The following is a 12362-nucleotide window of genomic DNA, read 5'->3' on the forward strand; positions in this document are numbered from 1 at the left end:
ACGCGTACAAACGATGAATCAGCCGCGAAGATACGGCGTGCATGATCGTTGATTCGTGTTCGTTTCTCGAATAAAAGACAATAGAGCGTATGCGTCAGCGAGTCGGTCGTTCGCGGTCAGATCGTCGACCGGATCTGTCCAATCTCGACTAACCGAGCGTTATCTATAGGTCAAGCTCTGTGTCATCGATGCGTCGGTATCCCGGTTCGAGAGGCCTCGACGCCGGTCGGCAATAGCTCCGCTACCAGAGGATCCGGAGACGGGCCCTCCGACCCCGGTGCCTGCGCTGGTTGCGGAAACCAATTACGGGAAGGTCAAGCTTTGGTCGCTCTCGATCGACAGTGGCACGTATGGTGCTTCAAGTGTCACACCTGTGACACCGTGCTTCACGGAGAATACATGGGAAAGTGAGTGGGAAAATTGCTTATCCGTTTCTCATCCCTCAAACACCTACTTTACATTTCATATCTCCGATTTGGTATTCTACGATGACTTCGATCGTATCGAGAGATTTCTAATTGGAGATCGTAGAGCTTTCGTAAAATTTTCATCGAATAAATAGGTGTAGTTTATATATACGTGTAAACATAGCTAGGTGAAAAAGAAACTGGAGAAAGCACGATTTAGAAAAGAGCTCGAACAGCGTTGAAATTTCGCTGGTTTTTGATAGCCAGAGTAAATTGCCGGGCATCGATATTTACCAAATGCGCGAGATTAGGATCGGAGAAAGCTGGTCACCGGTCGAACGTTAGGTAACCCAGTTTATCCAGATCATCCGCCAAACACAGATACCGGTACCAACGAAATTCCTTCGCTTTGATTAACAGAGATGGAGTGCCTTACTGCGAGAAGGATTATCAGAAGCAGTTCGGCGTGAAATGTGCCTACTGCAACCGTTACATCAGCGGAAAGGTGTTACAGGCCGGAGACAATCATCACTTCCATCCGACCTGCGCTCGTTGCACCAAGTGTGGCGATCCTTTCGGCGATGGAGAGGAAATGTATTTGCAGGGTGCAGCTATATGGCATCCCCGTTGCGGTCCGGGTCCTAGCGGTCCGAACGGTATCGTGAATGGTCACGGCGAAGCTCACACGCCGCAGCATCGAGAGTCGGAACGGATTTCCAGCAGCGCTTCGGAGATGCAGGTAAGACCGCGAGAATCCAAGGGTTGGAAGAAGCGAAAAGTTCAAGACCGTCGGACGTGTTTCGCTATTTTCATCGAGATGACGATCGCTTTCGATCGATCGTTAAGAAAATAGGATCGAGGTTTCCGAGTTTTACCTTGTCGTAACCGCGAATCGATCGTTAAATTGGAACTGGCGAGAACTGTGTATTGTTTCTGTAAAATATTGTATAATACGTGTATATTCGTTGTTACTGCGTATTCGTTTGTGTATAGATGGTGGTCGGTCCGTTTGTTTCGTCGTTTTATCGTTGTCCGTCTTGATCACTGAGCAGCGATTCTTTTGCCATTCATTTTTCATGGAATCATTCACGCGTCATTGAACTTGGTAGAAGAAGCGCACTCCATTAGCATTTTCCGTGCGGATGTAATATCTAACGTCGCCCGCTTCTATACGTTACTTTATAACGCCGTGATCAATCGCCGCATATAACATTCATTTCGAACGTCGATATTCGTAATTGCACGCCACACTACGTCCGCCAATTGCATTTTTTCCTCGTTCAATTGCATCGTACACCGTTGAACGACCTAAATCGTGTCCGTGCGCATACTTGGATTTTGAAGTTTGCTATATCCGATTGTAGAGAAGACAAAAACGTAACCAAAAGAGGAGGAAGTATGTTGCCTTCGAGCCGTTTCTGGCCTGAAAAAACATGAAACACGAAGTTCAGCTTGCATCGTGCTTATATTTGAACTGTTGTACAACACGTATTTCACGCGAGACGTTTTTTGCTGCTCGGTTAATTTTTCTGTTCGTTATACACAGCCACTTAGAGTAGATCATTCTAGAACCTAAAGTATCTATCTTTTTTTTACTCGTAACCAGCTTTGTGTATAGCTTCGTTTCCATTTTATTCGACGATATATATATATATACGTGTTACGTGGCTTTTAACATGCATTTGTTTCCTTAACATGTACTTTTGCCGCACGCTTCGATGTCCTAAGTTTTATATACATACATATGTGTGTGTGTGTGTATATATGTATTTGTATATATATACACACATGTATAAGTACATACATCAACAGTTTACTATATGATTTTTTATCTTTTTTATTATTTTTCATTTTTATTATTATTGCTTTCTTAATTGTTGTTTCCTTTTTTTTTTTTGGCACGGTCATTGTGTATAGTTTTCATTGCGGTCACGCACGCCAAGCCTGAACGGATCACTCTGCAGCCCTTACAGCAGCCTCAGTCGCAAGGTATGCCATGTATCTCCTAGCCTAGCACAAGTACTCTCTCAAGAGACACCTTCGATTATTTAATAAATACTACTTTAAAACGGTTCGTAGATCTCCGCGATTTCATCCTGTAACGGTTAGTTTCGTTAAGGGTTTTTGAAACCTTTCTTCGCTGGTGGTGGATGGTGTAGCGCCCTCGAAAATTTTCCATTACTCGGTCGTCTTTTTTTCTTTAAAACGATCTTGAGTAACTACGATACGACTTTGGATAAACCTTCCAGCGGCAATGCATAATTTCCAACTAACCTTGTATCGCTCCTCTGCCCAGCCTTCGAACGATATTAGAGTGTCTCGAATATAACGGGGCTTTTAGTCAACAGAGATACTACGTTTCATCGAAAACCTTTCAAGATGACGTCATTATGTCAATTTATTCGCAAATCCTTGACGAAGCTGGCGTATGCGATCATACAAGGTTTTTCAGTGGTATTCCTAGCAGCGGGTTATCTTGAGAGAGAATCGAAGCGCGTTAAGTTTTTATCTTCATTTGCCGAGTAAATAGCTGAAAATTAGCCGTATGAGAGACGCTTTACGATCCATCGAACAGAGAGAACGAGTTTAGCCGTGATAATATACGTTAATTGCCTCAGTATTATCCTGCGCGAACTGGCAGTCCTGGACTGATATTGCGAGAGTACGGACGTGGTCCATCCGAAGACGTGTCTAGGATTTATACTTATTCGTACTTGACCGAAACGCCGAGCCAAGGGTACTTGAGACGTCCGATACAGCCGTACGACAAACCACCGACTAGCCCACACTTTCATAGACCTAGCTGTAAGTACCTATATTTCTTTCTCTTAAGATCGAATGAAACGAAATTCTACTGCGAACGAGAAAAAGAAAGGATAATCGATTCTCTGGCGCAGCCTAGTGAAATATAGAAATTGGATCGCGGACGATATACACGCGTCGCTAAAACGTGTCGTCGTTTTATTTCAGCGTCACGTTCGATAAGAAGCAGTGGCGGACGCAGCAGCCGATCTGGAATGCGCGCTCTGGTCGATGCTCTCAGCGAGACCAGGCCCAAGTCACCGGCCAGTCAAGTAGATAATGACGAGCCAATAGAGCTAGCGCATTATCCGGACGCCATGAAACCTCCTCCTGGAACCAAACCGCCGATCGAAAGAGACGATTTCCCTGCCCCGCCTTATCCCTATACAGATCCTGAGAGACGTAGGCGATGGTCCGACACTTACAAGGTATTACCACGAATGTCGCTTACTTTGTAAGCTTTCTATTTCGTATTTTATTCTCGATTCGACGTTTCCATCCACGATTTCAGGGTGTACCTGCATCGGACGACGAGGACGAGGTGGACAACAAGACGTATATAAAAGAGGTGGAGGAGAAGCTAAAGAAAGAACAGGACGAGCTAAGTAAAATTGACACTGGAATAGCGAAGGTGTTCTTGCAAGATCGTGAAAAGGATCGGGAAAATTTGAGACACAAGGCCGCGAACGTCGATCCAAGAAACGCATCGAGAACTCCATCGGCTGCCAGAGAACCGACTTACAGATTGCGATACGAGAGTCCGGTTGGCGCTTGTAAGTTATCACGATTCACTTTTTAGCCTCTCTGTCTGCCCCGGTGCTCGTACTTAAATTGTATAAATGTTTTCGCGTAGCGCCATCGAGAAATATAGATCACGCCCGACCGTGGGAAGACGACGATGGTTTCAGTTACAGATCGAGTGTAGGACCCAGCTATAACGGTAAGCTTCTTTCAGATTCATATTGAATCTGGTCGTCATTAAATATTTATATATATATATATATACATATATATCTCATGATCGTTTCATTAACATTAAGTGATAATCTCATCTCATACATGTCCACACGTTCGCACATAACACTAACATTTACCACTCTACCGTTTAATGCAACATCGGCTCGTTAGATTTCGAGGCGATAGCGGGGGTGGGGCCAGCGAAAAAAGATCGTTCCTTTCGTATTACTAAAAAAAAAAAAAAAGAAAGAAGGATAGAAAGATGTAGAACAAAAGAATAAAAAAAAAATTTCTCTATCGTGGATCGCAACGTAGCAACGTGCGAATCTTGCAGTGGGAAGGGGAGATGATGCTCGATTAACGAACGATAACACGCAGTACGTGTAAACTACTCGAGCAGGAGTTTATAAGTTAAGTGGCATAGCACCAAATACCACAGCACACACTGGGCGTCCATTAACGTGACAGGTGATGTATTTATTCCGCTTCTGCATGTGGTCGGCATATTACCTTCGATGTGCTTGCCTCTTCTTATCTCTCTCGATTATCTCTCCATACGCCAATTCGAGTAACGGAAATAGTGTGCGTGAAAAGTTCATCCTCTTTCAAGTAGCGTAATATCGATTCCCATTATTTCATACGTGATCATTCACCGATGTTTACATCTACGTATACCATAACCTAGTCAACATTTTTGCTATTCCTCTCTTCCCCCTTCTGGCATGGTAATATCTATTACAGATTCCACTCTTGGCAACTTCATTCATTCATACACAAACACATATCGCTCCAAACTTCATACTCTTTCTCTCTCTCTCTCTCTCTATCTCTCTATCATACCTTTTTGGAATGTTTTTTTTTTCTTTTTTTTTTTTCTGTTTTTTTTTTTTTTTTTTTAATTACTACACAATGTTGGAAGATAATCGTAATATACGCTCAGTACGCTATTGTACAATATCGTGCTATATACATATATGTACGTATATTTGCGTGTACATATTTTCGTTTGGGCGCATGAAAGTTGTATCTCTTCAGCATTGCATTACTTTGTATCGCTTTGCGTACAGGAAAAGGAATATTATCGTTACAGTACGTATACTTTTCGATAGTAGGCTGACGTATTTTTGCGAGATATTTTAGCCTGGTTGAACTGGCAATATCTTCCAATGTTGGGACATTCAAAGAAAAGTCGATAGGATTTATCGCTATCTACGTTAGCCAACACCGCTACCTGTATCATCGTGTCTCTATTTGTGTTTTTGTGTTTGTGTTGTGTTTGCGTGGGCGGCAGTTGGGAGGTCATCGGCACGTTCCCCGGCTCCCAGAAACTATCCACCCCTTGGTACTCAACGCGCCTTCACTCTTCCAAACGCCGCTAGGCACTATCATTCGGTGAGTCCGAGAACTTTCCAATTTACCTACCGTTGATCTCAAGTCAAGTCCAAAATTAGCGTACACCGTAAAGAAAGGAACAGAGATTCTCTTTCTCTTGTCTGACAACGTGACAGCGTACTGCGAGCGAATTTCATTGGTCTGAGATTCGTTTTTTCAGCGAATCGCGAAAAGAGAAAAAGAAAAAAAAAGAAGAACGTACGAGACTTCTTAAGAGCAGCCGTCGCGTAAGAAAGATCGAGAGAAAAACGCTTTGAACCGACGCGATGATTCGTTGACTTGTCTTCACGGGAGGCATGCTTTTTGTTCTCTTAAGCTTATTTGAAGAAACATACGTTGATCGTACTTGTACTACACATAGGTGCTGGCTTCTTCGTACATACGTATTATATATTTTGTGTGTGTATGTGTGTATATGTATATATATATATATGTATACACACGTACGTACAACATATATATTTATATATACATATTCTTTTTAATCTTTTTTCGTTGTACACACGTACGTGATACCTTGCACAGTATCGAACGAGAAATAACGCTTGTGCACTTTGAACATCGGGTACGTTCCACCATTTTGCCGTGGAGATGCGATATAAACAGGTCGACAAAACTTGAAGTTAAAACTCGAACGAAGAGGGTACTACTTATCTTTACATAGTAGCAAGATTTCTTTACTTTTTTTTTCCTCTCTCTCTCTCTCTCTCTCTCTTTTCTCTTCTACCTTCGACGATTTTCTTTTCTATGTCTGCCCTTAAAAGGAAGATCGTCAAAGACAAACTTCGATCCTCTTGTTCGCGAAGCGAGATAAAACGTATATAAGATAACAGAGTAGAGTGAAATCCCTCGATGATTCAATCTTGTACACGAGCGGAACCGAGACAACCTGTGTAATTATTTTAATTATACACAGAATGTGTGTTTTTCTTACCCTTTTTTTTTCTTTTTTTTTTCTTTTTATTTTTCTTAATGAAAACCCCCCTTAATGAAACGTATTTTTTGGCGAACGTTGGGCATTCGTATGGGAATGAACGATTCCATTATTCCCGTTGACACTAATCAGTAATACTGTCGATTGACTGATTTGAAACCAGTTGTGAGCTCCCTTCGGCACATCCCGAAGCCAGGGTACGGTCTGGCACCGCGAAGTCACACCTTCTCCTCGACCGGCGGTTCTGTATCTGCTCTCCCTGTAAGTCTTGCACCGCGTCACAATCGACGACCAAACAAAAAAATCTTCTTGCACCGTTGTTGCTGATATTTACAAAATAATAAAGAATGAAAAAAATAAAAAAAGATCTATATATATATATGCTGTAGAGATAATGATACACGTTTTAATTATCGTATCCGTTGACTAAATCACGGATCCCTGTGCCTCGGTTGTTTCTAAGATTTACGCTTTTCTGTCGTCTAGGGTGATTATTCGTTCAGTGGGATGGGAGACAAGACGCACAGCACTGATTTCTCGTCTGGCAAATCAGATAGTGAGTAAACCCAGAAAGGAAACCAATCACACGTAACACATACGCAAACACACACACGCGCACACACACATACACACACGGTTATCTTGCAGTTCTCTTTCTCGAAAGTACAATCGAACTTTTCAGTTTGTACATGCTTTTTTTAAATTTTTCATTTTTACTTCTCCTTTCTTTTAATTCACGAGTAGAAAGAGCTCGTGAGAATGACTATTTTGTTCTCGATTATTCTACCTGATTATACGGCTTTAATATCCGAGCATGCTTTACTAATGCATCATTGCTCTATCATAGACACTATCTCTTCTTTTTTCTATCTTGATTTAATCATTACGCCTGAGTATCACGATTCGAACGGTACGATTCCGTGTTAGATTAAAGATTGCATAATAAGATTTGTTTGATCCATTAACCAGAGGAGTTCATAGTGTGCCCAAATGACAGTACCTCCTATTCGCCAATAACGTGACTTAATGACACGATAACTCTTTGATCATCGACAGCTGGTCATATCGTGTAGCTTAGATACTGAATTCAAATCATATGTATAATATAATCATCGAACATTCGCTTATAGTTATTTGATCGATTCGATCGTATTCCCGATCGCATTCCTCGAAAGTTCAACTGGTTTCGTTAACCCGTTGACGTAACGTTATCTCTTACGTTTTCCAGTTTTCTTTTTCCATCGATACGGAATACGATCGATCGGTCGATCGATAGAAAGAAAAGATTGTACTTAACATATCGAAATGGTTTGTGCAATATGGTTTGACATGGTTTTCTTTCCCATTTTTCCCCCAATTTTAGTATCGACAGGCAGCATCACGGATGTGGATCGACGGGCATTGGTATGTACCACAGCCCCATACTACTCCCGGCGAATTAGCATGGTTTGTAGCTTGTTTTGCATATGAATTATATTTAACAGCATATTACCACAGCCGCGCATTAATCGTAATATTAAACACTTTCGTGAGTTCTCGTGACACGGATGGTTTGCGTAGAACTGAGAAATCGAGCGTCGGCAAAATCGTTCGACTAGACCGATCGGATTAAACGTGTTTGTACATAACGAGCACTGCCGGTTTGTTTATATATGTATGATATAACGTTTGTACATACTAGTCTGTACATTGATCTACGCATGCACATGCTGTATATTTGCTGCGATATTCTTTTTTTAATCGATCCTTTTTTTTTTTTGCATCTTTTTGTACAAGTTTTTTTTTTTCTCGCCTTGGCATATTTGAAGTTTGCATTTGATTTCGTATCTTGCGAAAGAATCGGACACGATCGCGAGATTTTAGCTGAACGTTCGCAATGTCTTAGCGTAGACCGAAGGCTGAGTCGGCTTGCTCATTCCGTAGACCGATAGATTCGCGACATATACGTAGTTCGTTATTTTCTTTTATCATTTCCTTGTGATAACACCGATGTGAGTATCGTGTGCGATGATCGTGATCCTCGAACGCGTGTACGAGTTTCGAAAATAGATGAAATCTCGAATAACGCTAACGAGACTGACGCGTGGTTGCGCTGTTCTCACGATTTGACTGCATATTCTGCATCCATGGCATAATTTTTGCGTACGTGACGGAAAACGGAACTATACGCCTAAACTGAAATTAACGTGCACGAGTTTGTGCGTGTGTGGCACGTGCCCGGATCGCTTTCTTGTCTTTCTGGTCTGTCGAAAGTATTTGAAAAAGTAAAAGAACAAATCGTGCAACAATCGTATCGACTAGTTTAATGCACGTGCACGCAACGATTTCCTATCGAAAAGCAACGAATCAAAGAATTAATCCGTAAAATGCCAGTTCCTATCGTTCGTTTCAGTCTAGCCATGTGATCATAGTTCTGTGGTCTGTCCCGTGTTAAGTTGTGTCGAATCAGTCATTAACAAACGCGGTGTTTTGCCAACTTTTTTGTTGCTGCGATATATTGACTCTTGTAACGTGCAACAATAGTTCCGTTGCAGAGATGAAAGATTCTCGCAAATGTTTTTAGAGCGTATACGTTTCCCTCTCTCTCTCTCTCTTTTCTTTCTTTTTTTTTCTTTTTTTTTTTTTAACCGTATCGATTCAAGCAGAAAGTCAAAATTGAAATTTCATGCGAGAAGCTTTTGAACGGCTGCACCGCTATTAACGCTCATCACACGTCATAATGAATCGCGTTACAACGAAATTAACGATCGAATGGTGCTTCAGAATGATGGTGGAATGCTGCCATCATCTACCACGTATACAGGTGGCCTAGGTTCGGTAGTCGGAAGTCACGGGGGCCATCACGTAAGGAGATCACTGCCAGATATGGGAACAGCGCCGTCCGAACCACCGAAACTCTACCCTTACCACTTGCTTGTCATCACCAACTACAGGCTGCCCGCTGACGTGGATCGTTGCAATCTCGAAGTGAGTTATTAAAACATTTAATTATAACCGCTGAGTCTAGGACGACGCTAGAATAACGTTCGAATTTCTTTGCAATAAATTCCTCTCTTATTTCGTAAAAAAAAAAAAAAAGTAAAGTATAGGACCTAGAGAAATTGGTCGATGAATGGACCAAATGGTCGAAACTGACGGTACGAATAGAGATGATTATTTTACTGATGTTTAATTGTGTTTTCCAGCGGCACCTTTCTGACGCGGAATTCGAGGCAGTTCTTCAATTTACTCGTGCCGAGTTCTATAGACTACCGCAATGGCGTCGTAACGAAATTAAAAGACGAGCCCGGCTGTTTTAACCGGCAACAACCACGCTACGTGTTCTACTTATTACCTTCATCGTGTCACGACTGTGTTATCGTGTTATAGAGTGTACATTCCTTCAGCGTGATAGGTGTATAACGAGAGAGAAGAAAATGAGGAACACACGTTCGGGGAACCAACGATCCGTACTGGTCTTCGATCACGAACATCGATATCAAATCATCGTCATCGTCGTGGATGAAAAATGATCGAGAGAATCTCGATCGTAGCCTCATACACTCACAAAGAAACGTATAGATGCATACACACGCGTATAAACATGCGTTCGTCGTTCACACGACGACGCAAACTCATAGACACAAAGGAGCGCACTACAATTCGATGTCAATTTTGTTCTCTCAGCAACGAATCCACAGGCAGCTTGACTCTAATCATTGACAAACTACTTCATCACCCTGTGACTTCGGTGCTTCTTTCGGGACAATCGTCGCTGTTCATAAGAATAAGGGAGAAAAATATGTTTATCCGTTTCTGTGCTTAATAAAAAAAGACCTGCCGTAAATACAAGTCGAAGACGAAACGGAGAATGGAAACAAGTCGAAACCTTCAAACGCTTGATCCGACATTATTAACGAAGGAAGGTCGTACATCGACTGCTACTGTTATCGATGATCGTTTCAGAGGGAACGATTTTGAGAAAGAGGAAGCTGTCATCCTGTATCTAACATGTACACTTTCATGACCATGAATTTCACGGTTTGAAAAGTGAAAACGGTAGATGGGTAATAATTTTAGCGAAGTAGCTGGAATATAAGAGTGACAAACATCGTCCGAGGTTTTATCATTTAACAGGAACATCGTCTTGTAACTTAGAGTTTTTCCCACGAATGTCGACGTATAAAAATAGCGCGGCGGGAAGATGTGCAAGATTTAAAGCGAATAAAAGCCGGAGAAATGGTAACACTATGTAGCTGACATACATACGTTGTTGTAAATAAACGAACGAACCAGAAAGGATGAAAGAAGCAACGGAAGTACGAGGAAGTATATATATGTATACATACTTATATATGTGTATATATATATATATACGTTCACATACGTATATACACCATTTTGAGAATTCGCTTGAATCACAGAACACATTTACTATTTGCAAAAGGTTATAACACAAACGCGCTGCCTGCTATCATAGGAGCTATCACTATTATTATTATTATTATTATAATTATTATTATTATTAATTTTTAACTATTATTATTATTATATTTTACTATAAGCAACATGAAAAATTTAAGATACATATAAGTAGATAGAAAGTTCAGCTTGCCGGATGACGTAATTATCAACGTATTTAAATATTATCGTCAATTTTGCATGTTGTTTCGCTATTTCAACACATGCGCGCAGACGACGTATCTGTTGGCAAACTACTCTACATAGATATAAGATTTTCCTTAACTCGATTTCCCTCGACTTGTATCGACGATACACGAAAAAGCGTTCTGCAGTACGGGCGATTAGAGATATATATCGCGAACGTATCTATGTGTATTCGAATAAACGAAAATTATGAAGAAACGGGAAGATAAAAAAAAAAGGGGAAAAAAAATAACATTTATCACAGCCAGTTGTTCTACCTTATGCGAGTATGTCAGGCGGCAAGCTGAAGACGCGAAAGAAAAGGTGTGCGTACGTTGAAATGCAACTGTTAAATTCGATTCAACGGGATACAAATTCTCGTACGATTTCGCGAAGCGTGACGTATATCAGAACCGGTCGCAACTATACAACGTAATGAAAAACGTAATGAAAAACGTAAGAAAAAAAAAAGAAGAAATAACGATGGGGTGCGTTTTCGATCTGGCGGGAAAAACATACACGCGGGGATGTGCGTCCTTTGAACGAGCTGAAAATTACATTTTATTCTACATTTCGTCTCGCCCTGAGTCATACGTGCCTATATATATATATAAATCGGCGGAGATTTCTGAACACGTGAAGTCGTGAGAGAGCACTTTCGATAAAGTACGCGTTGCGTGTTCTTCTCGCGGCTTCGTTACGAGAAGATGGGAACGTGCTCCATGATCTTGTGCAATGCGACTTTGCGAACTCGTCAGACGAAGAGAAAAAAAAACAAAAAATTTAAGGAGAAAAGTAATCATCATGTATTCTGCGTGAAAGAATATATCATTCGTGCGTATATTTAGCAGAGCAAACGAAAAGGGACAGGAACAGAGAGTTCTCTTATTCGCGTGATATCGTTTCTCGTTTCCTAGTTAGTCCGCTTTTGTACACACTTTCAGAACCAATAAACTGCAATATTCCTCTTTTATTTGCAATGTTTTATCGATAGAAGCCAAATTTCGATCGTTACTCGAGGATACTTTCGTTTGTTTCGTCGATCGTGCATCATTTTTTACGTTTTTTCATTTCGTTTTCTTTTCTCGCTTCTGTTTACTTTCTTTCTATTTTCTTCGTCCTATTGCGTTTTTTCCGGCTCGTTTTTAATCGAACAAGAGTCATACGTTAATGATATATTTTAATTTAAGACCGCTGTCAGATCATGGTGCACCGTGTCGTATATTACCGTGCAATGCGAACCA

The 12362-nt window shown here is 41.1% G+C and overlaps 1 protein-coding gene across 15 annotated transcripts in view; it reads left to right on the forward strand.

Moving 5' to 3' along the window:
• Positions 1 to 11573, forward strand: part of Unc-115a (actin binding LIM protein Uncoordinated 115a) — a 30355-nt gene extending 18782 nt beyond the window's left edge. For 2 of the 15 annotated variants that reach the window (XM_072004645.1, XM_072004640.1), the window contains exons 4-15: positions 170 to 407; positions 828 to 1146; positions 2325 to 2396; positions 3026 to 3212; positions 3378 to 3637; positions 3721 to 3982; positions 4063 to 4149; positions 5458 to 5558; positions 6979 to 7048; positions 7856 to 7938; positions 9256 to 9459; positions 9678 to 11573. In XM_072004645.1, the coding sequence (XP_071860746.1) occupies positions 170 to 407; positions 828 to 1146; positions 2325 to 2396; positions 3026 to 3212; positions 3378 to 3637; positions 3721 to 3982; positions 4063 to 4149; positions 5458 to 5558; positions 6979 to 7048; positions 7856 to 7938; positions 9256 to 9459; positions 9678 to 9791 (1997 nt within the window). In that variant the 3' untranslated portion in view covers positions 9792 to 11573. Of the gene's footprint in view, positions 1 to 169; positions 408 to 827; positions 1147 to 2324; positions 2397 to 3025; positions 3213 to 3377; positions 3638 to 3720; positions 3983 to 4062; positions 4150 to 5457; positions 5563 to 6655; positions 6754 to 6978; positions 7049 to 7855; positions 7939 to 9255; positions 9460 to 9677 lie in introns of those variants that run through there. The other 13 variants (XM_072004654.1, XM_072004642.1, XM_072004643.1 and 10 more) reach the window with 13 other exon arrangements.
• Positions 11574 to 12362: the final 789 nt, after the last annotated feature.

The sequence above is a fragment of the Bombus fervidus genome, chromosome 6 (assembly GCF_041682495.2).
Source record: "Bombus fervidus isolate BK054 chromosome 6, iyBomFerv1, whole genome shotgun sequence".
Classification (NCBI taxonomy): Eukaryota; Metazoa; Arthropoda; class Insecta; order Hymenoptera; family Apidae; genus Bombus; species Bombus fervidus.